The following is a 24,976-nucleotide window of genomic DNA, read 5'->3' on the forward strand; positions in this document are numbered from 1 at the left end:
GCCCCGCCTGAATATTTCGTCAGGAGTTGCTTGAGGGTTATCCTTCATGAATCTTTGGTGCCACATCAAAGGAACCTCTGATAAGTCATGCGAAAACATGACCTTAAGTTGGTTGGGTAAGTCTTGCAACATATGGACCATTAATAAGTAGGTGTTGATGTGTGCCTCAGGATCCTCTTTCCCAAAAAATTTGTGTATGAATTCTAGCATCGCAAACGTTACTGGTAGATCTTCTAGGTGTCCTAGAGTTTCTTGTACATAGGTTTTAGGAGTTGAGAAGTCTCATATTCTCATTTCTCTAAAGAGTCTTAGAGGCATTTCATGTAGGTGAATTGAGACGTCGTTATAACCGTGACCTTGCTCGGCTGCATGGTCTGTTGAACCTGGATTTGTGGTACGTGGCTTGTATAGACTGGCTTTCCCATGTAGCGGGTTGCCCCATGGATTGAGCCTAAGGACTATGTTGAACTTATTATGCCAGTTGTCGGCCTACAGATTCACTCGAATTGAATTGGGTAAGAACAGACCCATTACTCGGAGTTTGCACTACTTGGCCGCAAGAAGGCCTACAGGTTAGAATAACCACTTGATTAGGATGGACGACTCAAGCTGCTATGATGACTAGACCTCTAACCTTTGACAGTGAAGTTCGCTTGTCCTTGACCTTGACTGGATGATATAACCCTAGGGTTATGATATTCTCTTGCCCCAACACTGGACTGAAAGAGTGCAAGGAGGTCATAACTCGATTGAATTGGCAGGCTAGCACCTCTAAGGTTATCATGGTTTGAGCCAAGTAGTTGGCATGGTTTATAGCATGAGCTTCTGACCTAACCTGCTTGGATTGACTACATTTGATGGTGTACCCTCGGTTCAACGGGTCTTTAAAGAATACATGCACCTTATGATTGTCTTGATACCGAGTTAGGTCAAAATTTTGACTTTTACTGGTGCTGGGTTGCTTGGGTAGACTTTCTCTAGCTGTGTGTGAACCCACTTGCCCCCTAACTGGCTGATTACTAAGACTAGAATGTAACTGGTTGATTACTAAGACTAGAATGCTGGGCTGCTAATTGAACATTAGGGTTAACCCAGCTGGGATTGACTGACTCATACATCTAGACCGGGGTCTTACTCTTAGTGTGCCAACTAGATTTGAGGCTAACCCCCATGTCATGGAGGATTGCCCCTGGCCTAACCTCTTGACTGTTCGGGGTATTACGGCACTATTAACCTGTTGGCTCGTGGCTTCCAAATGATTGCCCTGAGGGCGCTTGGACGGCTAGATATGATTCCATATGGGTTGAGACTCGATTCACTAGCACGAGTGCTTTGGATTTGCGAGGGAGCACTATGACGATGCCTCTTGGACTGACTAGGTTCTCTAGATCTAGACTGGGTTGAAACCATAGGGTTGGACCTTGCTTTGCTTTGATCTTGGGTCATAACTCCTAAACTTGTGCTAGACTAGAAAGGTTGGACCTAGCTTGGGCATGGACTTAGATTAGGCTGGATGGACTTATGTTTGAATCCCAAATAGAGGTGAGCCCAGTCTAAGTCTAGGAACAACTTTGAATCTAGACCTAAGAAAAGACCAGACTTGATGGATCTTGCTATACTCGATTGGTTTCAATTTGAACCTTAAGTTAAGATGAACCTAGTCTAGTTCTAGAGGAATCTCTATACTTAGACCTAGGCTAGGACCTAGACTGAGATCTTAACTAGATGGGTACGAGTCTTGGCTCGAACCGAGGAGGCACCTAGGTTTGAACTTAGGCGTGAAGCCGGTTCGGACCTGGACTAGGCTAGCCACAAGCTTGAGTTTGAACTTAGAGGGTTGGTTAACAGACCGGTTGTTGACCCGAATTGGATGAAGGTTAGGTTAAGCACGAGCCTTGGCTTTGACCAAAAGGGGGCCTAGGTTTGGACCTAGGTGTAAACCTGGTTCGGACTTGGGCCAGGCAAGGCACAAGTTTGGAGTTAGACCCAGAAGGTTTTGAAAATCAAACTGGGTGTGGACCCGGACGGGATCAAGGTTGTGTTACCAAAAGGGGGCTTTGGTTCGGACCTGGGCTAGGCTGGCTACAAGACTGGACTTAGATACAAAAAGTTTCAGCTCGGACTAAAGAGGATCCGGACTAAGATCTAGGACTAATCAATCGAGATATGCAAACAATGCATTCGAAAACTTTGCCTTAAACTATAAGTAAGCTCGGTCTGAGTGGGTTCCTTACTATTGAAATGCGGTTAGGTTGAGTAGGTCCCCACATAGGTCCTGGCCTCCTGTTATGGAAATCAACCAAGTCCTACTATGTGTGGAGTTGCTTTGAGGCTAGGGATTATGGAGGGGCGCTCACAGTTAAAGTTACATAAATCTCAACCTCCTCGGCTCTCAATGCTATCTTTCCCTCACGACCGTTAGTGCAGGATTTTTGGAGTTTTCAAAAAATTTGTTGGTTTCCCGAGCTTCCCCAGTCCGTTGTGTGCAAGAGTGTGTAAAGAATCTTGCAAGTGAAAAGAAAAATAGCAAACAGGAAAACACACAATGCAAGAAAAAAAAAGGAGTGAGCACTTGGCACAAATTGTGCCAAGTGAGGTGTGCTTCGGGTCAGGTTTTTGACCGACCAAATGCATAGTCAGATGTGCGGGTAAGCAACGCCCAAGAAGGTATACAATTAATAAAAGTGGAACCAGACACAACCCGTGCCTAGTTGAGCATGCCCCAAGTCAAGGGTGACTCGATCAGGGCACAATTAGATAGAGAGTGCAGATGACCCTGAATTTTATTTATTTATTTTTTAATGAAAATAGAAAGTAGTGGCAACTATCGAATTACAAGAAAATAAATGAAAAATAGAATTATTATTTTTTTGACAAAAATTTTTCTTGTTTTGGAAAGAGGGAGAGGCCAAAGTTGAATTTTATTTTTTATGAGAAGATTCTTTATTTATTTATTTTTCTGTGAAAATGAAATGATATACAAAAAAAAACTTTTATAGCAAAATTGATTTTTTTTTTTTTAAACCAAAGAAGCTTTAAAAGTTGTTTTTTCTATCTTGCAAAGCAAATTTTTCTTTTCCAAAAATGAAAAATGCCTCAAAATTTTTTTTTTTTTTTTTTTGAAACCAAGATAGCATTTTGCCTAATTTTCAGATATGAGAAATACCTTTTAAAAAAAAAGAAAAAAATTGAAAGCAAGATTGCCTTTAAAAGATTTCTTTTGTTTTTTAGACAAAGATGCCTAAAATATTTGCTGATTTTTTTTTTTTTTTAGGAAAGTGATTTTTTATTTTAAAAACTAGCTAAAGATACCTTTTTTTTAGTGGATAAGAAAGATGGCCTCAAACACCCACTCTTTTTCTCTCCCTTCCCCATTTTCTCTCCCTATTTTCTCTCAATCTCCCTTCCCTGTCCATCTCTAGCTAACTCTTTTATAAATTTCCTCTCAAGGGATTAGTTGCTATCTAAGTAAATCTCCTCTCAAGGAAAGAGTTTCTATCTATTCCCCAAAGTTCTCTTAACAACTCACACACCTCATCCCACTTAACTTAAAGTCACTTATTATTGATATGAAGAACTATGCCATGAATACCAAAGAAGAAAAATTATTCCATGAATATCAAAAAAAGATTAAAGCAGAAGAGTCCAAAGAATGTTTTTGAACGTGAATACCAACGGTTAACAATTAACCCAAAGCGTTAACTATGGAATTATCTCCAAAAAGAAAGCTCTACCTCTTAATCAAAAAGTTTGCTTCTTTTAGTAAGATAAAAGAAAATGAATAAACAACAAGGAAACCTTACGAGGAAATAAAAGAAGACAACAACAAACTAAAACAAACAAGGAAACTAAAGTCAGAATCCCAAAAGAAAATATTTATGCCCTTCTCTCTCTTTCTCTCGGTCTAAAACTCACAAAAGTTCAAGGAGATGAAAATAAAATAGAAAACATTGAAATCTGAAAATTTCTAGCCATAAACAAAGACACGCAGTCCCCCGAAACACAAGAAAATTATTTGGAACAGATCCAAGCCCTTAACAAGTTGGAGTAGGTGGAGAGAGAAGAAAATAGGAAGTTGAGTAGCCTCTTTTAATAGAGATAATCACGAACCCAAAACAACTTTTTAGAAGTAGAAACGAAACAGACACATAAACATAAACATGCTCTTATCACAAAATTCAATGAGTAATCCTCTTTCTTTTTTTCTGTTTTTTCTACTTACAAACAAATATAATAATAAATGAATAAATAATGAAAAGAAATACTAACGGAAAAAGGTAACAAAAACAAGGCATATGGACAATTAAGAAATATTAAATCTTATGGAGTGATAGCACCACTTATGCACAAGGCATATGGACAATTGACCATTCATATATAAATTTGTTACAATGTATCTACAATGATAACCGTTCATAGTACCATGTTAACTATTTTGTTTACAGTGCAAATCAGATAGTCTTCATAGGAAGATCCAGCAGATCCGTACTACAAACTGATTTTAAAAAAGCGATAAAGAGTGGGGAAAATCAAATTCTGGTTTGTGGCTAGATCTACTCAGAAATGAGTAGATCCGCTCTCAGATCAATGGCAGAGTCAGCATCAATCCAAAAAGCATAAAAGAATAAAATAAACATAAAATCCTAGATGTAACAAAATAACTAAAAAAATAAAAGAAAAAAAGAATGAGAAAATACCTGGCCAGGCCAGTTGGCCCTGCAAACCAGAGGCTTTAAAACCTTGCCCATATCAAGACCGGCTGAGTTTATGTCGTGTGTCCTCTTTTGTCTCTCTTCAAGTTTTGACCAAGCCTTAGCTTGGTTGGATTTCTTGATCTAAGGGTGGCTTAGAGCTAGGGTTTTCTTAGGTCTTAGGTTTGCTAACTGGCTTTTTCTCTCTCTGGGCTCTCTATCTTTCTCTCTCTCCCTCTCTTTCTTTTTCTCTGAGCTCTCTCTCTCTAAGATTTCTTTTTTCTAGTTTCTTTCTCTCTCTAGATTTTCTAGCCTCCCATATCCCACGTCTCTCTCCCATCTCTTCCCTTTCTCTCCCCCTTAGCACGCTAGTTTCCTTTTCTTATAAACCTAATAGGGATGTAGATTAGATAACTATTAAGAACTATGAGATTTTTAGGTGTAGAATGGATAACTACTAAAACCATGGGTGTGGATTGGATAACTTCTAAAAACTATGGGATTTACTAAGTCTAGATGACTAACTACTAAAAACTATGAGATTTGCTAGGTGTGGATCACATGATTGGGAACATGGATTATGGTGGTCTATGGTTTAGGGGCCTTCTAAAATAGTGTGGTCCTAGGTTTTTCTAAGATTAAGAAAATCATGGAATTTTGTCAATTTTAAAAATAGGGTGTCTACAAATTTATATCAATGTATGGGAAAGGCAAACAGTTCTAATCCCATTTCTTATTTCTATAGCTATTGTTTCACATTAGTGGAGCAGATAATGATATCAAAATCAGACAAAAAATAGGTGTATTAAACACTGCTACATATTCAGCAGCATATGACCAATTATCTCATGCATTTAGGATTTGACTCAAATAATGAGATCAAATGATGTTTGATCCACTTATGCAAACCAATGACATTCTAAGTAAGCCAATGACATCATAATGATATCAAAATGATATCAAAATCAGATAACAAATAGTGTGTTAAACACTGCAGCATATTCAGCAACATATGACCAATTACCACATGCATTTAGCACCAAGATTTGACTCAAAATAAGATCAAATGATGCTTGCTCTACTTCTGCAAACCAATGACATTCTAAACAAGCCAATAACATCATAATGATATCAAAATCAAATAAAAACAATGTGTTAAATACTGCTGCATATTCAACAGCATATGACTAATTATCACACGCATTTAGCACCAATATTTGGCTCAAAAAATGAGATCAAATGATGTTTGAGCTACTTCTGCAAACCAATGACAGTCTAAGCTAGCCAATGACATCAAAATCAGATAACCAAATAGTGTGTTAAGCACTTCTGCATATTCAATGGCATATGACCAATTATCACATGCATTTAGCACCAAGATTTTACTCAAAATGAGATCAAATTATGCTCTATCTATTTCTGCAAACCAACAATATTCTAAGCAAGCCAATGACATCATAATGATATCAAAATCAGATAAAAACCAATTTGTTAAACATTGTGCTACATATTCAGCAACCTATGACCAATTATCACACGCATTTAGCACTATGATTTGATTCAAAATGATATCAAATGATGCTTGATCTACTATTTCAAACCAATGACATTTTAAGCAAGCCAATAGCATCATAATGATATCACAATTAGATAAAAAATAATGTGCTAAGCACTATTGCATATTCAGGAGCATGTGGCCAATTATCACACACATTCAACACCAAGATTTGACTCAAAATGAGATCAAATGGTGCTTGATCTACTTCTGCAAACCAATAAAATTCTAAACAAGTCAATAACATCATAATGATATCAAAATCAGATAAAAAATAGTGTGTTAAACACTGATGCATATTCATCAGCATATGTCCAATTATTACACACAATGAGCACCAAGATTTGACTCAAAATGAGATCAAATGATGCTTGATCTACTTCCACAAACCAATGACACTCTAGGCAAGCCAATAACATCATAATGATATCAAAATCAGATAAACAATAGTGTGTTAAACATTACTGCATATTCAATAGCATATGGACAAATCACTCACATTCAGCAACTCAAAATAATAACAAATAGAGCTTGATCTACTTCTGCAAACCAATGACATTCTAAGCAATCTTATAACAACATAATATATCAAAATCAGCTAAAGAATAGTGTGTTAAACGCTACTACATATTCAGCAGCATATGGCCAATTATCACACACATTGAGCATCAAGATTTGACTCGAAATGAGATCAAATGATGCTTGATCTACTTCTGCAAACCAATAACATTCTAAGCAAGCCAATGGCACAGTAATAATATCAAAATAAATAAAAAAACAGTATGTGAAACATTGCTGCATATTCGACAGCATATGGCCAATTATCACTCACATTGAGCACAAGATTTGACTCAAAAAATGAATGGAGAGAGAGAGTCAGTTGCATAGTTCAGAATAAAGGTACAAACCAGCAGGATAATAAAATCTTCGTCAAGAAGCTCCGCGAGCGCATAGACAGGTATATATATATATCTATATCTCACACATGTTTGCTCTTCCTATCTAATGGTGGTTGGCTTTGGCTTTGGCTTTGCAGAGTGAATATAACATTGCCGGAGGTTGAGATCAGATATGAGCAACTCAGGGTGGATGCAGAGGCTTACTTGGGAGGGAGGGCTTTGCCCACTCTCCTTAATGCCACCCTTAACACCCTTGAGGTGCCTACTCTCTCTACTACATGATTGTATTGGGATCCTACAGCAACTACTATATTTGAAAAGAAATATACAGAGAAAATACATTCGAACTTAAAAATCCTTGAATTCTTAAATTGTTCTCTTGAGAGACCTATAATGGCCTTAATAATTGAAAAGAAACAGTATATAAAGCTACCATATATTTTTAATACAAAGAGGTCAGAATCACTCTCATATGTCAGATTTAAAATGCAGTGATTATAAGCGTGTTTTGGACTAGACTTCAAGTTAAAAAAAAAAAAAATATGACATCCAAATTGACATCTAATAACTAGGAGTAATTATGAATTCCTCGAATGGTCTCACTTCGAACAATCGTGACCAAAAAAACCATTGGAATCACCTAAGAAAACATACAACTTTCTGCAATACCTGTGCTTTCAATTTCATATTCACTTAAGAGAGACATGTTGTTGGCAGAGCTTTATGAGTTTCCTGAAGTTGCTCAAGAGCAAGAAGAAGCCCGTGACAATTCTCAAGGGAATTACCGGCGTGATAAAACCCGGAAGGTGGATAGACAAAACTACTTCTCTCTCTCTCTCTCTCTCAAACAATGTGTGTTGGTGTGATGACAGGATGACCCTGCTACTAGGCCCTCCAGGGGCTGGAAAGACCACCCTCCTCTTGGCTCTCGCAGGAAAATTGGACAAAAGCCTCAAGGTGGGTTCACTCTTCCTACAGTTTCATCTCCAAAGCTTTTTCTTAAAATTTAACTATAAAAACTAGCACTTGAGAATGTCTTCTTAAACTACCTAACCAAGAATGTTCAAGATAGATATTTATATTGCCTTCCATGCTAGTACTTCATGCATTCCAACTCACTGTTGTTCTAACCTCACTGTGCTGCACGAATGGTCAAAACATAGAGAGCAGCAACAAGACTTCCTCAATGCGATGGGTTCCATGTTCTCTGCGGTTCTCTTCCTCGGGGTGAATAATGCATCTTCAGTTCAGCCAGTGGTCGACATAGAGAGAAGTGTATTCTATAGGGAGAGAGCAGCTGGGATGTTCTCAGCCCTTCCATATGCCTTGGCTCAGGTATGAAACAAATTCAACAACTCACAACTTTGATAAAAAGAAAATACAGGTATATCTTTTGATGGCAATGGCAATGAAAGTGAAATTGTGTTTGTAGGTTTTGGTGGAACTGCCTTATGTGTTTGTACAAACAGCTGTATATGGGGTGGTGGTGTACTGTATGATCGGATTCGAGTTCACTTTGGCAAAGTTCTTGTGGTTTTTCTTCTTCATGTTCTTTACCTTCCTCTACTACACATATTACGGGATGATGACTGTGGCCTTAACTCCCAATGCTACTTTTGCCTCCATTCTTTCTTCTGCATTCTATGGTGTATGGATGCTCTTCACTGGCTTCTTGCTCCCACGCACTGTAAGTGAATTACACATCTTTCGTTTTCCTGGTTATTTAATTTAAAATATAATTGCTTCATATTTTCTTGAAACTAGGATTCCAATCCAGCCAGCATAACTATGTTTTTTCCTTCAAAATATCATGTTGTATAGGTTAGCTCCAATAGAGGACCACATAAGCCTTCCTTGTATGGCTCTTTATTACTTTCATTAAACTTATGTCGAATGAAGTCTAAATTCTAAGTTCCTTCCAATTAACTTATAAAAAACAAAGGTCAAATGCTATGACATTAGCAAAATAGAGATAACAACTTCCATAACAATGTATAGATCATTTGTGAGAACTTCATGGCCATTCCCATGTTTGCAGAGCATCCCCGGCTGGTGGAGGTGGTACTACTGGGGGTGTCCCGTCGCCTGGACACTTTACGGTTTGATGGTGTCTCAGTTTGGAAATGTGACAAAGCAGTTGCTCACGGCCGAGGGCAACCCCGTACCGCTACGCGACTTCCTCAATGCTTCATATGGATTTGATTATGACATGCTGCCTTGGGTTGCCTGTGTTGTTGTTGGCTATGCCATCCTCTTCGCCCTTGTCTTTGCCTTATCCATTCGCACCCTTAATTTCCAAGCTAGATGAATGTTTCATGATCCTCTCATTCACTTTATTGTTTCCTTTCTTCTCCCTTTCATTCTGGAAATGAGTGTATTCACAATTTTCTCGCATGTATTTATCCATTTTTCTCCCTTGATATAAGGTCAGGTGTATTTTGGCTTGCAATGTCCCATCTCAATTCAATGAAATATGATTGAATTTTTGTGTACTTGATCAAGATCTCGTTTCCTTTGTGCTTGGTTTCATTATATTATAATGATACGGTGACATAATATCACTCCCCTTCTTTAAATGTCTCAACCTGCATTCTTAAGAACATAAAATTCCTATTTGGTGTTGACAAAGAAAATTACCACCAGACAATAGCAATAAACAATATCATAGAAAAGAAATGACCGAAATATTTTGTGTTGGAGTTCATAGTCGACTCCCACGGTAGAGTAGAGTACACCCGTCGTCGCAAGACACTTGCCCAGGAGGATTCCTTTTCTATAAAATTTTGCAAAACATCATCAATTCACCCAGTGTTCTAAAACCATGGCAAACTCGGGCGAGTCTTTGGGTCCAATAACAAAGAAACAAAACAAAGGAATAATGATAAAAATTTAGAAATGACATAAATCAAGCAATTCTGAAGGTGTAACATAGACCTAGATCATCCACCCACCAATCTCAATCTGTATCGACCAATTTTGATCTGGATAGACAAGTTTTAGTTGTTTAAATTCACAATATGAATAATAATTTAATCAAAAAAAAATTACTTAAGAACCCAGCTATGAGCAGACGCTTCCTGGACCATTTGTCTTATGTAAATTTTAAATTTTTTTATTTTATTTTTTAAGATTGACAATTGGGACAAAACATAGAAAATCTACAAATTTTAACCCATATGCAAATATTTACATGCGGGATTAAGTTTCCAGTATACTTCCTCTAGAGGATTGAATTGTTTTCGTTTTGTATTAATTCATAGGAGGTTTTTAATAGTTAGCCAACTAAAAAGCATTTTGGTCAAAAACCAATGATTTGAAACTTATATAAGTTATTGGTATTGAGGGTGTGGTTGGCATCGAGTGCGTGGTTAGAAGTGGTGAGAAAAGATACGAAGACGTATAGAGTCGTCGATGGTATGATCTAGAAAAAGTAAAATTGCGAGATGATGTTGATAATAAGATACCCGAATTGGTCAGGCTCAACCGATTTGCCGATTCTTTGGGTGACAAACGAAAAAAACAAAATAATACTTCTAAATTTTGAAAGATTAAAAAATAAAAATAACAAAAAAATAAAGTTCCTTGTGTGATTCACCTATTTCTCTCACGCAAGTCACTCTGTACCAAGCCAATTCCAGGTTATGGACAAGAAGTCCCAGAGCATGATCAACGATTCATGATCTACATTGACATTTCTTGATCTGAACCTCCGATTTTTAAATCATCAAAATACAAAACCATCGTTCTTCTTCTAAATGAGGCAGAGAGGGGAGGAGGTAAAGAAGAAGCTAGAAAGTAAAAAATTCTTCTCCTTTTTTTCCTCCCTGTGAGAAGGGGGACCTCATCGTCCGCAACACCAAAAACATATTCAAATTAGAACTTATCAAATGCCGAAGCTTGGGGCAGCTGAGGTCAGAAAAGAAATATCTATATAAACCTCAAAATGATGTTTTCTAGCTAATACCCATGCACAAAAAATTCACTTATCTTGAATGAAAATACCCTTCCCTCGTAGAACAAATTACTTTCGATAGAGAAGGCAGTCCGGCATTTTGAACCAGTGGTCCGGTGATTTTTTTTGCTGGAATGGGCGGTCCAGCGATTTTTTTTATTGGAATGGGTGATCCGGTGTTTATTTTCTTTGTTGGAATAGGCGGTCAAGGCATTTAGAAGTTACTGTCCGATATTTTGGAGTTGCGGTCCGGCATTTCGAAGGGGCAGTCGATGTTTTGATATGGCAGTCCGGAATTTTGGGAGTACATTAGCTGAGCAGTCCGACGTTGTACAAATGCGGTCCAGCGTTTCTTTTTATTGGGATTCAAAAATGATTTCTCATGTGAAAGAAGGGTATTTTTGTCAAAAAAGATGTAACTTTTTGAGTTGGGTGTATTAGTTATAAAAGGTGGGTTTAGAGAAAAATAAATGCAGAAAGTTTAGGGTAGGGGTAAAGTGTCTAAAAATTATATTTTTGGGGGTTTTTAGTAATTTTCCCTATTTTATATATAATATCAAAATTATTTATATGAATTTTTAAAAAAGTCTTGAGTCTTTCCCCTAGTCGGCCAAAACACCGAATTGCTTCATTTTTTTCACCAAATCGAATAACTCTCGTAAGCGAATCTGACAACATTGGGAAAATGATGGTCCCTGGTCAAAAATACAAGTGCTAATGGGTAAGGTATACGACCACAAATTGATAGATCTGGTGGGTCAGGTCTGAGTCTACTTCAGGCCTTGGTCTGCTTGACTCAGACTTGACCTAGGGTGGAAACGAGTCCCGAACTAAGAAGTGACATGTGTGCATATTCTAGTGGCATATGTGTATACATGATATTAAATATGGTGCGCTTTGCATAGAGCCGAGGCTCTGAACAAGCAAAGTAAAGCACACCTTCAAATAGTGTCGAGAAAATGTGGTTTTAATACTGGAAATCTTTGTGATAGCCTTAAAATAAATTTTCATCTTTAATTATAAAATTTAAAGCTTCAAAAATAGTGTAGATCGAGCAAATCTATGAAAACTTGAAAATTAACAATCCAAAAATGTGTTACAAGAGCAATATTTCTAGAGCTTAAAATCCAGTTTTTTCTTATGTCCATGCATCTTGATGTTGAGATGATCAATTTGAGGATATTTGGGCATCAAAACAACCTCTTCTAGTGAAATTTTTGACGTTCGTCCTAATTTGATTATTTAGACCCTCGCACTTGTACAAACTGTTTCCAAATACATACGCTAATTATCAAAGCTCACCCTTCCCTGAAGAATATGCACTAGTTCTTGGGAAGATTGCAAAACCAAATTCAAAGATGAATAAAATTTATTAATTGAAGCCTTTATTCCAAAAGTATATTCTTTGTTCTCTAAATTCTTCAATGTATCTTTCACGGTCCTGGTGTTTGGTTCCTAAAATAAAAATAAGGAAATATTAGATTAAGAAATACTTGCAAGTAGTGAACTTAATTTTATAATCAAGTTCTATATTCTGAACATTTATTGATATGTTACCGTAGAACAGTCTAGCTATTTCATTTGTAATCCAACCTCATTAAATAACTCTTATTCAATAGAAAAAAGTTTATATAAGTGTGAGGCTCTAAACAATCAAATTAGGGCGCACTTCAAAAATTTCACTAGAAGATGTTGTTTTGATGCTCAGATGTCTTCAAATTGATCATCTCAACCTCAAGATGCATGGACATGAGGAAAAAATAGATTTCAAGTTTTAGAAATAGTATTTATTGTAATGCATTTCTAGACCGTCAATTTTAAAAAATTTCAAGATTTCATAGATGTGCTCAATCTACACTAGTTTTTAAGCTTTAAACTTTATAATTAGAAATAAAATATATTTTAAGACTATCTCAAATATTTATGGTCTTAAAACCACATTTTTCGACACTATTTCAAGGTGTGGTTTACTTTGATTGTTTAGAGCCTTAGCCCTATACAAACCACACCCTATTAAATATTATGTCTTATTATAGTAATTAATATAATTCTTGTAAAATGCTATTAGATATAACTAAATTTGTTACTTAAAAGTTCAATGAAAAACAATAATACTTCGATGTCTATCGAAATTAAAAGTAAAAACAATATTATAGGACTATTCCAAAAAATTATACTTTTAATTTTAATAGATATCTAATTATTACGGTTGGGAGACTATGCCAAGGTAGAGAATTTGATATCTCCATAACAAAATTTGATAAATATCTAATTATTATGGAATGTGATAAGATATCTTTGAACTAGAATTTAGGGAAAATATCTCCATATCATCTATTTTTAGGTTTTATATTTGATAAATCCAAGGTTTCAAAAGATATCTTCTAACCCGGTGGTCATTTAAACTTATTTTTTAACCTAAACAAATATGAGAAAGACATGCTCTTTTTAAACCCAATAATTTCTCTCTCCTCACTTATATATGCCGAACTTCTCTCTTTCTCTTTCTTCCTGTGTCTCTCACTCGCTCTCTCCTCCCGTGTTTTTCCAAACACCTCTCTCTCTTTCTTTACGGTAACCTTTTACCTTCGTGAAGCCCTTCTCTCTCTCTTTAGAAGTTTGGAATGATGTCTTTTGGAAAAGACATGTCTTTTTAGCTTTGTTAGACCAAAAAAACTGGTTTAAAATAACTCAGGGGGTTAGAAGAAATAAAATCTATAATTTTTATATTCCAAGATATCTTTTAAAACCTTGGGCCTATTATGAAACGAAACTTAAAAAGAGGGTATATAGATAATTCCCCTAGAATTTAATAGATACTTGGGGCGTTCCGGCCCTAGCCAAATTCTCAAATAGTCTTCACCAATACAATATGGCCAAGTAGTAAATATGCAAATCAAATACATAATAAATAAACTTGATCCAGAATGCATGCAAAACGGCAGATGACATGGAATTTATAGATAGTAATTTATTTACGTAATCACTAATCATTTTCTCATTACTTCAAGCCTATCCCTAGAACACAAAAAATGAGTAGACACTAAGTATGAGAAATTACAGGAAATAAACAATGAAAAAGGCAAAATTGAGTATTGTTAACCTAGTAAAACTCTAATCTCATGATTGCATATTTCATAGGGAATGGAAAGGTCAAAGATTGCTACAACTTCAATCAGGAAGTCGCAGCACAGAGAGCTTCAGGTGAAGCAGGGATGAGTGTTACCTGTGAGAGCAAAGATGGAGAGAGAGATGATGTAAACGACACAGAGAGGGAGAGATGCGTCGAGAAGGAGGATGGCGTTCGGTAAATATTGCAGTTGAGAGTGTTTTTGGAGAGGAAAATGGACAAAAGAGATAAAAGATGGAGAAATGGGTGAATAGGCAGCATCTTTGAAGCGGTTAAAAGCATACGACTTCAAACCGCCCTGAACTGTTTTATCTTTTTTCTTTTGAGAGTAGTTCATAGTTCTCAATTTTGAACCGCCATGTAGGGCTGGCAAAGGGCCGGGCTAGGCCAAGGCAGATGGGTATATGGAAGTGTTTTGTCTTGTTTATGTAATGAGATGCATAAATGATCTTCAATCTCTGTAAAGGGCCTTTAAAGTGCCAATTGAGCGACGTCTAGGTACCAAACCGAGTCATTAAATTGATTTGTGTTTATGTTAGGCATGCACATATATAGGCATGTGTATGCATGTATGCACGCATGCATGCTAGCTACTAGCTCCCTTAATAATGAACAAGGTTGTGCTGCCAGATCTCTTACCTCACCTCCTAAAATAGGGAGCCAGAAAGTTTTATTTGCCCTTAAGGGGCATTTAGGACTCAAGCAGCAGGACATTCCAAGCCTGAGAGCGAAGCTCGAAGGGCAAGGAAGGCCCGGTTGTAAGATAGTGTGCTTTGTTTCCTTTCTGGCTCCCTCTCTTATTCCCATATAGAGCTAGCCATCGACAGTATAGCCATAGCATGCTCGAGCCCAACACAACATCTGAGACTGGGGCACAGTACCTTGGCTAGTGTCCAACCCTAAGTCCAAAAGTGATTGTTGAGTAGCCCTCTTCAGTTTTGTCGATCCGTTCATCCCTCTGTCAACATGCCAAAATCAAAATGATATGATATATAATAACCCTTCTCAACTAGGTTAGAATACAGAGGTGGAGCCAGATTGATCATAACCTCCTTTGTTGGCAAGTAAGGAGTTCTAGAGTAGTGCACCAGCAAGCTTGTTTACCATCCTGGGGGCGTATGTTGTGAAAGTTCTGCTTGATGACATTCTTCCCATCAAGCAGGTGTAATAGTGCCGCCTCCAGTTTATTGATGCCATACTAGCACTTGTATGTCAACTATTTAGGTTGGTAAGTACTTTTCTCCTAGCAATATGGATGTCAAAGCATGTATGTGGCCTCCAATTCAAATGTAGTTGCATTTGTTCTTGGGCCAGGGCTGGGCCGGGCTAGGTACCTTGGTAAAATTAAAGAAAAACGAAGCAAAAAAGATAAATAAATAAGGGTTGTGCTGATCTTGCTTGGCCTAGGCTCGCTCTCCAGCCACCCGGTCCATTGCCACCCCTAACGTCAAGAATTTAGTTTTTGGCCGTTTGAAAGTTTGACCCTTAAACCTTCAGCTACTTCAATGTTTTGTGGGCAGTTTGAGAACATCAAACCGCTCCACACTTTTTTTTACTCTATTTTTGATGCAGAAAGCATTTTGAAATACGCAGCCTAAAATATTGTGGAGCGCTTCAAATTATGGTTTCTGCTCTTTTTTAATATGTAAAAAATTATTTATATTCAAAATTGATCTTTCAAATAGTTTTTACTTTCTTAGAACCTACTTGAGATATGAAACCCCAAATGCCACTTTCTTACTACCTAAAGTTCCCCTAATATTCTAATATTTTAGGATAATATAGAATCTTATGTAATTCTAATCATATGAGTTTACATGCCTTGTTTCATAAGGTCAAATCATAACTTCTAATATTAAGATAACTCCCAAATATCTGAATCTCCAAATATTCAACTTGTAGTTGAATTTTGTGAGATTTGATTTCTATGCTTAAAATTATTGAGTCTCGCTTCCTCTTTTGTCTCCTCCCCCTCCTCCTTTTTCTCTCCTCTCAATAAAGACATCCACCCGACTTCCCTTTCTCCCTCTCTCTCTCTCTCTCTCTCAATCTCAATCTCAATCTTTCTCTCACACATGGTGGATCACCCTCTCAATCTCAATCTCTGTCTTTCTCATGGTGGATCGCCACCCCCCTCCCTTTATCTGTCTCAATCTCAATCTTTCTCTCATAGTGGATGACCCTCTCAATCTCAATCGCTCTCTCTCATAGTGGATCACCAATGAAAACATGGTTAATCTCAAGAGAAAGCAACCCAACCTCTCTCTCTCTATATATATATATATATAAATATTAGGGTTTCACTCTTATGCTCATCTGCTCTTCTTCTATCTTTGTTGAAGCTTGAGCTCTGAGCTTTAATGTGGATGGAAAATAAAGTGACCCAGATGTTATGCTTTTTCAAGACCAACATTATAGTGTCTTGGATGATTTCACGCTTTAGCATGACCCATTTTAAAGACCATTTAAATCCCCATTGTTGAAGACTAAGATCAGATAACCTAGAGACGAAAGACCATTGTTTCTCTGTCAAATATATGTGGGCAAAAAATAGAAAACAGATAATAGAAAATTTTAATATATGGAAAACCTAACAATGCCTTTATTCAAATTTTATAAAATTTGAATTTTAATATATGGAAAACCATCACGGGGTCGTCTTGAGATAATGACCTAGGGCTTTAACTCTTGGATTGCTCCTCTAACTATCAGCCTCTATAGTGAAGTTATATCATAAGAGACACTGATTATCTTACACTCGGGTTGGGGTCATCTTGAGTTAGCTTTCTTTATAGTTTTGACCCTTTCACTACTTTAACCACCGAGTCACACAGTGTTTGGGTTTTGAGAGACTTTCATCTCTCTCTTTCTCTTTCTCTTTCTTCTCTCCCTCGATCACTTTTAAGGAGCTCTTTGGTTTTGTGATATAATTATAGTTTCAGTCATGTAACTCCATTTTCCAAATCCTCTGGGTACCAAGGTTTCGAGGCTAGTGCTTTTCCTTGTCTCCAATAATACCTCTTGAGAGAGGTTACGTAGGGAGAGTGTCCAATTTTCCTTGAGTCATTTCCTAATTTCTTTTTACTTTTTCTTCTTCTTCTTCTTCTTATCACTTCTATACCAAGTTCACATTAAGTAATTCCTATTCTCTTCTTTCTACCCTCTCTTTCTTATTTTTTTAACCACTCTACCGCCAATACTAGAACCATTAACCCATAAAGCACATTAAAAAGGAGTACATTATATTTGGATTTCATTAGCAGTTTTCAAGTGAGAGTCCAATTGAGCTGTTGAGTTTAGAGAGGGGATCGAATTCAAACCGCGCTACTGGATAGCCGGAGCGCTTTTGTTCAATGATCTAGAAGGGCAATAACCCGGGCTTATCCCACAAACTCAAACCGCGGTGAGGTAGGTGCTCGAATCCATCTCTTCATCGCTCTAAAATCCTTGACACACGAGCCGCACACACGCTGGTGAGGCTAGGCGATTGTTCGAGAGGGGTCAATTGAACCCGAGTCCTTGAGGGAGACCGAGCATGATAGATCCAGGCCCGACCGCGGACATGTAGATCTTTTGCATTTAAACGAAAAGAAGGTGTCAAGTGTTCGATATACTGATCATGGTTTTGGCTCTTTCAAACCAAAAAAACCCCATTTTTCTTTGCTTTACCGGAATGGGGTGCCCCGTTCTTCTTCTCTCTTGCTCTCTCTTTGCCATTTTGCCAATCTAGCACTATTTTCGCTCATCTCTGGTCAATTCGAAGCATAATCTTCTCAATTCAAAGCACAATCTTCTCAATCGAATCAGGTATGTTTCAAAAAAAAAAAAAATTGGGAAACTAAGATTTGGGAAATAGGTTTTTGGCGATAAAATAATCCCAAAATTGGTGAAAATTTTGATTAGAATTTTTTGATATTCATATAATTATTTGATTGGGTTTGAAAATTGGATTTGGGTGTTTAGGGTATTGGAGATAAAAGAACCCCACATATATATATTATTTCTATTGAACACCCAATGGTGGTTATTTTTGTTCTTTATATTTATAATATTAGTTTTTTGTTATGTTAGTTTACAGCGTTAATTGCAATAGTGTTTGCTTAATTTGGAGTTCTCGACTTAGTATTCTTCGGATCAATCATTCATTTGTTCCTTCATGAGGAAGAAAACATTGTTAACCCCATTTCGAAGGTCGCAATATAACTGCTTGAAAGGTTACAACAAAGGGCCAAGGAGATTATGACAAATTAAATGGCTTTATAACCCAAAAGGTTGTTCAAAAGTAGCAATATTGTATAGTCCAAGTAGTTTGATGTTTTAACTTTCAAATTGGGGCCAATATAGAAATAAAAAAAGGGAAGTATAAATATTTTTATAAAATTTATATTTTTCTCGCTATCCAGCCGTCCATTCTGAATGGATGGCTAAGATGGCCACAATCACAATATCACGCCTCTACACTATTATATTTTTAATTTTTTATATAAAATATTTTGACACCAAATTTTGGGTGTCAACTTCTTTCTTAAACTCGCACCTGTACAAAATATTAAAAAAATCCTAAATAAAATAAAATAACCTAAATGCTTTGAGGGTATTTTGGTCATTTTACTTTTTAATACTTTTTAGGTATGCCCGATTGAAATTATGGTATGTACTAAATTTCATATTCACATAATTTGTATGAAAAAATTAAAAATAAAATTCTCTGAAGCGTTGGATCTAAATCAAACAGTCAGAGGCTCACTTGATCAAAAGCGAACAGCTGGATGGGGGAGAAGTATAAATCTTCCATACAATAATGGAAATATAGAAACCTTTCCCATGTTAAAAAAAGTAGGTCCTTATTTTAAAATAGGATTGTTTACAAAAAAACCACTTACCTTTGGGTGCGGTTTGTATAGAGATGAGGCTCTAAATAATTAAAGTAAAGTGCACTTTCAAATAATGTCAAGAAAGATGATTTCAATACTGGAAATCTTTGTGGTAGCCTCAAAATATATTTTTGTATTTAATTATAAAATTTAAAGCTTAAAAAATAGTATCGATCAAGTAGATCTATGATAACTTGAAAATCTTGAAAATTGACAGTCAAAAAATGTGTTACAAGATGCACTATGTCCAAAACTTAAAATCCATTTTTTTCTCATGTCCATGCATCTTAATGTCGAGATGATCAATTTGAGGATATTTGAGCATCAAAACAACCTCTTCTAGTGAAATTTTTGAGGTGGGCTTTAATTTGGTTGTTTAGAGCCTTGGCTTTTTATAAAGTTTTTTTTTTACATTTTATACAAAGAAGTTATAATCACTCTTGTCCTTTAAATTTAAAAAGAAGATGGTTGTAAAAGTGTCTTTGATAAGACACGAAACTCAAAAAAAAAACAATTCTCGTGACTCAACCCAACCATTTAATTTGATATGTAATGAGTGTGACCTCCTTGTACAAAAGATAACATGTCACTTTATTGACAATCCCTTCTAAAACTTCAAACAGAAATTTAATTCCTTTAAAATTAACCAATCTTTATTTAAATTTCTCTAACCATTAAGAGCCTTCATGAGGTGAGAGAGCGACACCTTAAAAAAATATATCATGAGAGAATTGATTGAATTGCGTCCACATTACGGTTGGCGACAAGCCAATGAGAACTATGGGGCGACAAGCCAATGAGAACTATGGGGAGGTGTCTTTCATAGCTTTAGATGTGTTAGTTAAGGGAAAACCATGGTTCCACGATGTTCTGTCCTTGCTGAAAGAACTATAAAAAAGGATAAAGAAGCCCTTCGAAGGTTTTCTATGGGATTCTCAGTACGAGGTGATTTCCTGCTCAAAAAGTCATTCGATGGCATCATTCTACGATACTTTGATCAGCCAAAAATTGACCAAGTATTGACAGAGTTACACAATAAAGGAGGTCATTCTGGTGTAACCGCCTTAGCTTAGAAAATCAGGCGCAAAGGCTATTACTGGACCACCATGGCTAAAGATTGTTGGAAGTTCGTAAAAAGGTGTCCCAAATGTCAGCTTTATGAATACCTCATCCACGCACCGTCCGTACCACTCAACTCAACACTGCCTGTATGGCCTTTTGCCATGTGGGGTCTTGATATCATCGGAGTGATCTCATCGAAACCCTCAAATGGCCACCGTTTTCTATTAACGGCTACAGAGTACTTCACCAAATGGGTAGAGGCCGTATGATTTGTCAAAATTGAGGGACAACATGTTGCTCGTTTCATAAAGAACAATATTGTATTCAGGTTCGGTGTTCCTGAGTCAATCATTACTGCCAATGGATCTAATTTCAAAAATGAAAATGTCTCTAAGGTGTGAAAAAGTTTGGGATAACGCAGAAATTCTCCACACCTTACCACCCTCAAGGAAATAAACAAGCAGAGGCTACAAACAAATGACTTCTCAAAATTATAAACAAAGTAATAGAAGGTGGCAAAGATTGGTATGAAAAGCTAAATAACGTGTTATGGGCCTACCGGACAACTGAGAAGACTCCTATTGGCATGACCCCATACTCATTGGTGTACGGTATGGAAGCAGTGTTACCTATTAAAGTTGAGATACCGTCTCTCCGAGTACTTATTCATAAGGATTCAGATGAGGAACAAAAGATCGAAGGACGAATCGCTACCCTCGTTAATTTGGATGAAAGACGATTACGAGTAACACAAAATATTGTCGCTTACCAGTGTAAAATCCAGAAGGCATACCAAAGTAAAGTTGTTGCTCTACAGTTCAGGGAAGGGGACATGGTACTCAAGAAAATCTTCCACACTCCTACAAACCCACACCCTTTAGGCAAGTTCAAACCTATTTGGGAGCGGTCATTCGTAGTAACCTGAGTGCACGCAAGCAATTCTTACAAGATCAATAATCAGGAGGGATGCGTGCTCAACGACCCCATCAATGCGATGTATCTAAAAAAATACTACCCGTAATGGGTTCAAAAGAGTGGTGAAAACCTGAAAAGACTTCATAAAAAAATAAAAAAAAATGGACGTGGTGAAAAACTGAAAGGGCATCACGGGTAAAAAACTAAAATAAAATAAAATAAAAAATCTCCAAGAAGGAGCTTCTGATTTAAAAACATTCAAGTACAAAGAAGTACTTGCAAGTTCCAACAATACGGCACAAAATAGACCTTGAGGACGAAGACTCCTCCTAAACCCTATAGGTTCCCAACATAACCAACTCAGAAAAATGTGGGAGAGTGTTATGAATGGAAACCCGAAGTGGCTTCGACGAATCTTGGAAGAACATCGGGACCTCTCCAAGATGAAAGCTCAGCAAGAAGTCAGATAACTCTTCATGGACCCATGAAGCACAGAATGAACGCTCCAAAGGTAAAAAGACAACTTCAAGACTTTTGAGTTCTCATGATCCCACAAGGAAATTTTTTCATCATCTTTGGAAAAAATATAATAAAGAAAATGACCACCAAAGGGGTCACAGGTGGCAAAAGTGTAAGGTCAGTCCCTTTTAAAAGCGATTTTTCAATCTAAATGTTAAAACCCTCCATTTCCAAAACCTTTTTAGAAATGACTTCTTTATCACTACAAGAGGTTAAACTGTTAGTCGATCTAGCTTCGTTCTCAAAGCTAACTTCCTATGCCTATTATGAAGGTTTGAAACTAGTTAGGCACTCTATGGTTGTATGAGTATAACTACCAACTACCACATATCGAAGATGGGTGAACCTCGCCAATGACTATATTGGCTAGTCTGGGAGCGTTTTTCTCTCAACTGAATCCCCTGGTGTAACATAAAAGAGCTGAGATAGGATAAAAGTCAAACTTGTACAATGTAAAAGAGTCGAGACAGGATAAGCGTCAAACTTGTCCAACGTTAAAGAACCAAGACAAGAAAAAAAACGTCAAACTTGTGTGACGTTAAAAGAGCCGAGACATGAAAAAACGTCAAACTCGTACGACATTAAAGAGCCAAGACAGGAAAAACATCAAACTCATGCGACGTTAAAGAGCCGAGACAGGAAAAACGTCAAACTCGTGAGACGTAAAAGAGCCGAGACAGGATAAGCGTCAAATTCGTGCGATGTTAAAAAGCCGAGACAAGAACGACATCAAACTCATGCGACGTAAAAAAGCCGAGACAGAGACCGTCCAGCCTAGTATGATGTGAAAGGTCGGGTGTATCCAGGGTACAACTACCCTGTTCAATGGAAAAATGTCAAACTCGTGCGTCGTAAAAGAGCCAAGACAGGAACTGTCCAGCCCTGTATGATGTGAAAGGTCGGGTGTATCAAGGATACAACCACTCTATTCAATGGAAAAACGTCAAACTCGTGCGACGTAAAAGAGCCGAGACAGGTATCTTCTAACCCTGCATGTCGGGTGTATCCAAGGCACAACCACCCTATTTCAATGGAAAAACATGAAACTCGTGCGACGTAAAAGAGCCAGGGCAGGTACCATCTATCCCCATATGATGTGAAAGGTCGGGTGTATCCTATGCACAACCACCCTGTTCAATGGGAAACCGTCAAAATCGTGTGATGTAAAAGAGCCGAAGCAGGTACCGTCTAGCCCCGTATGTTGTAAAAAGGTCGGGTGTATCCAGGGCACAACCACCCTGTTCAAAGAATTCCATTTATCCCCGTATTGACGTTCATCGCTGCATGACGCTAAACTTCTTAGAGGACTCTATGGTTGCAGGAGTTAAAACTGCTAACAAACATTGTTTTTCGAAATATCTTTCTCTTTTCAAAATTTTCACTATATGTGTTATCTTTTCCAAAAAATTAATTCCTTTGTTAAAATCGTAACCTGTCCTTGCTCCAGGTTCTATTTCAAATCTCCCCTTACTTTTAAAAATTCTAAAAGAGTCATAAAAAAATGAAGGAGCTTGGACACCCATTTATGATGACTACAGTGTTGTCGCGATCGCGTTACTGCCTCGTCTCTTACTTCTGATTTGGCCAGACAAGTCTCTTTTTATAGAAAGCATTTTCCTATAAACAGCCTTAGTAAACCCTAAGGAGATCAAAGAAAATGCCTGGGTTAAAAATTCCAACTACAAAGACCCCTGAAGTTAAATGGCATGGCTAGAAAATCCAACTCGAGTTTCAAGCTTGTGTAACTCGCCGACATCTCACGTCGAAAATCTTAGGAGGAAAAATGCCCTAGGTAGGTGAGCTCGGTAAGCACCAAGACTTGGAGGGATAGTTGGTGTGCCACCTGACCACGTGACCTCAGGAAGAAATTTAAAATGTCTGCTTTATCTTTGTCGTTCACCTGCCCTTAGAAGGACAGGGAACACCAAAGTGTCTACTTCTTTGCCACTCACCTGTCCCTCGAAAGACATGGAATACCAAAGAGGGGCAACTGTAGACACCCCATTTTAAATATGGCAAATTCTATGGTTTTTTAAACTTTTAAGATTACATTATCTTAGAAGACTCAATTTAATTACCACAAAACTACCCAAATCCTATTCCAATTTGAAGTATAGCCCAAGAGCTTTCCAACGGCCCAAGAGCTTTCCAACTGTCCAAGAATCGCCTGAATAAGACTTATGGAAAAAATAATATAATAAATGACAATTTAGTCCTTGTAAGACCCAATTGTCGGGCCATGGGTAGGGCTGTAACAGGCCCGACAGGCTTAGAAGCGGGCTGATCATGCAGTCAACGCATCTAATGACATAGCAAACGCGTTTTTTTTAAATAGGTAAGGATAAAACATAAAGACAAATCCAAAAATTTTCAAAAAAACTCTAAAAATTTTAGAAAAAATCACCAATTGAATCTTATAAATACCCCCTCTTCACAAGAAGAAAACCTCTACTACCTTTTTCACCCAATTCTATGCCCAATTCTAAATCTAAAAGAGAAATATTTTCATAAGAAGAACTTCCAAACGAACTTAGTACTTCCAAATGAACTTATCAGCCAAATCCTCTCATCACTATCTGTAAAATCCATCTGTACGTTCAAGTGCTTGTCCATATCATGGAAAAAATTTCTCTCCTCTCTTTACTTTACTCGAATCCATTATATCTCTCCACTCTTACCTTCTTTCCCTTTTGCCCTCTTCTATATCAAGAAGAGCTTCTTCTGTCTAAGCCTCTCTGATATAGTGAAGGGCGCAGAGATACCCCTTAAACCCATAAGCTATTAAGGGGGGATCCTCACTAGCACATCAATATAGCATCCCATAGCCCAAGTTTGATGTGCTACATGGCCTGGGATTTCAGGGATTTTCTGACCCTCTCGATTTGTACAAACCTCGCAATGGAGGAGCACATTGCTCTCCCCAGGCTTCAACTATAGTTTGGAAGATCTACAAGTCACATCCTTGGAGTTTATTTCAACCATGTTAGCTTATCCTTTACAATTTAGTGACTAGTTTTCATATATACATCGTTTAATGCTGAGCATTGGTTGTTTAGCTCCTCCAGTGGACATTGGAAAAACATAATAGGTGGTTTTGAAATGTTTTCTCATCCGCAGAAGGCTACTTATCTGTACATAAGAGGAAGATGTTACCGACTCTACAATGGCAATAGGGTTGCCATCTTGGACATGGATAGTAGGAAGTGGGAAACCCTCCGTTGCCTTTTGAAGTGAAAGCCTCGGTGGTCCCTCCTCTTGATATAGACAACAGAGAAGAGAAGTTCAAATTGGTGGAGGGTGGGAGTGGAGATAGAGTCTGCCTAGTTGATGAGTCCATAAAGGTAGGGCTAAGGAAATGGAACCTTTGCCTATTGGAGGA

General features: G+C 37.3%; 1 protein-coding gene and 1 pseudogene across 2 annotated transcripts in view; both read left to right on the forward strand.

The window, feature by feature from the left end:
- Positions 1-24,976, forward strand: part of LOC148779371 (ABC transporter G family member 39-like) — a 94,442-nt pseudogene that overhangs the window by 172 nt on the left and 69,294 nt on the right. Inside the window, exons 2-6 of the transcript XR_016046178.1 lie at positions 482-572; positions 7,057-7,204; positions 7,283-7,403; positions 7,863-7,951; positions 8,018-8,102. The product of XR_016046178.1 is annotated as an ABC transporter G family member 39-like (transcript). The remainder of the gene's footprint in view (positions 1-481; positions 573-7,056; positions 7,205-7,282; positions 7,404-7,862; positions 7,952-8,017; positions 8,103-24,976) is intronic.
- LOC148779372 (pleiotropic drug resistance protein TUR2-like) lies at positions 8,189-9,637 on the forward strand. The gene is made up of 3 exons (XM_088854432.1): positions 8,189-8,480; positions 8,578-8,832; positions 9,184-9,637. The coding sequence occupies exons 1-3, from the start codon at positions 8,205-8,207 to the stop codon at positions 9,451-9,453; spliced, it is 801 nt and encodes a 266-aa protein (XP_088710558.1). The 5' UTR covers positions 8,189-8,204; the 3' UTR covers positions 9,454-9,637.

The sequence above is a fragment of the Amborella trichopoda genome, chromosome 12 (genome assembly GCF_054954075.1).
Source record: "Amborella trichopoda isolate Santa Cruz 75 chromosome 12, AtrichopodaSantaCruz75HAP2 v2.0, whole genome shotgun sequence".
In the NCBI taxonomy this organism is placed as follows: Eukaryota; Viridiplantae; Streptophyta; class Magnoliopsida; order Amborellales; family Amborellaceae; genus Amborella; species Amborella trichopoda.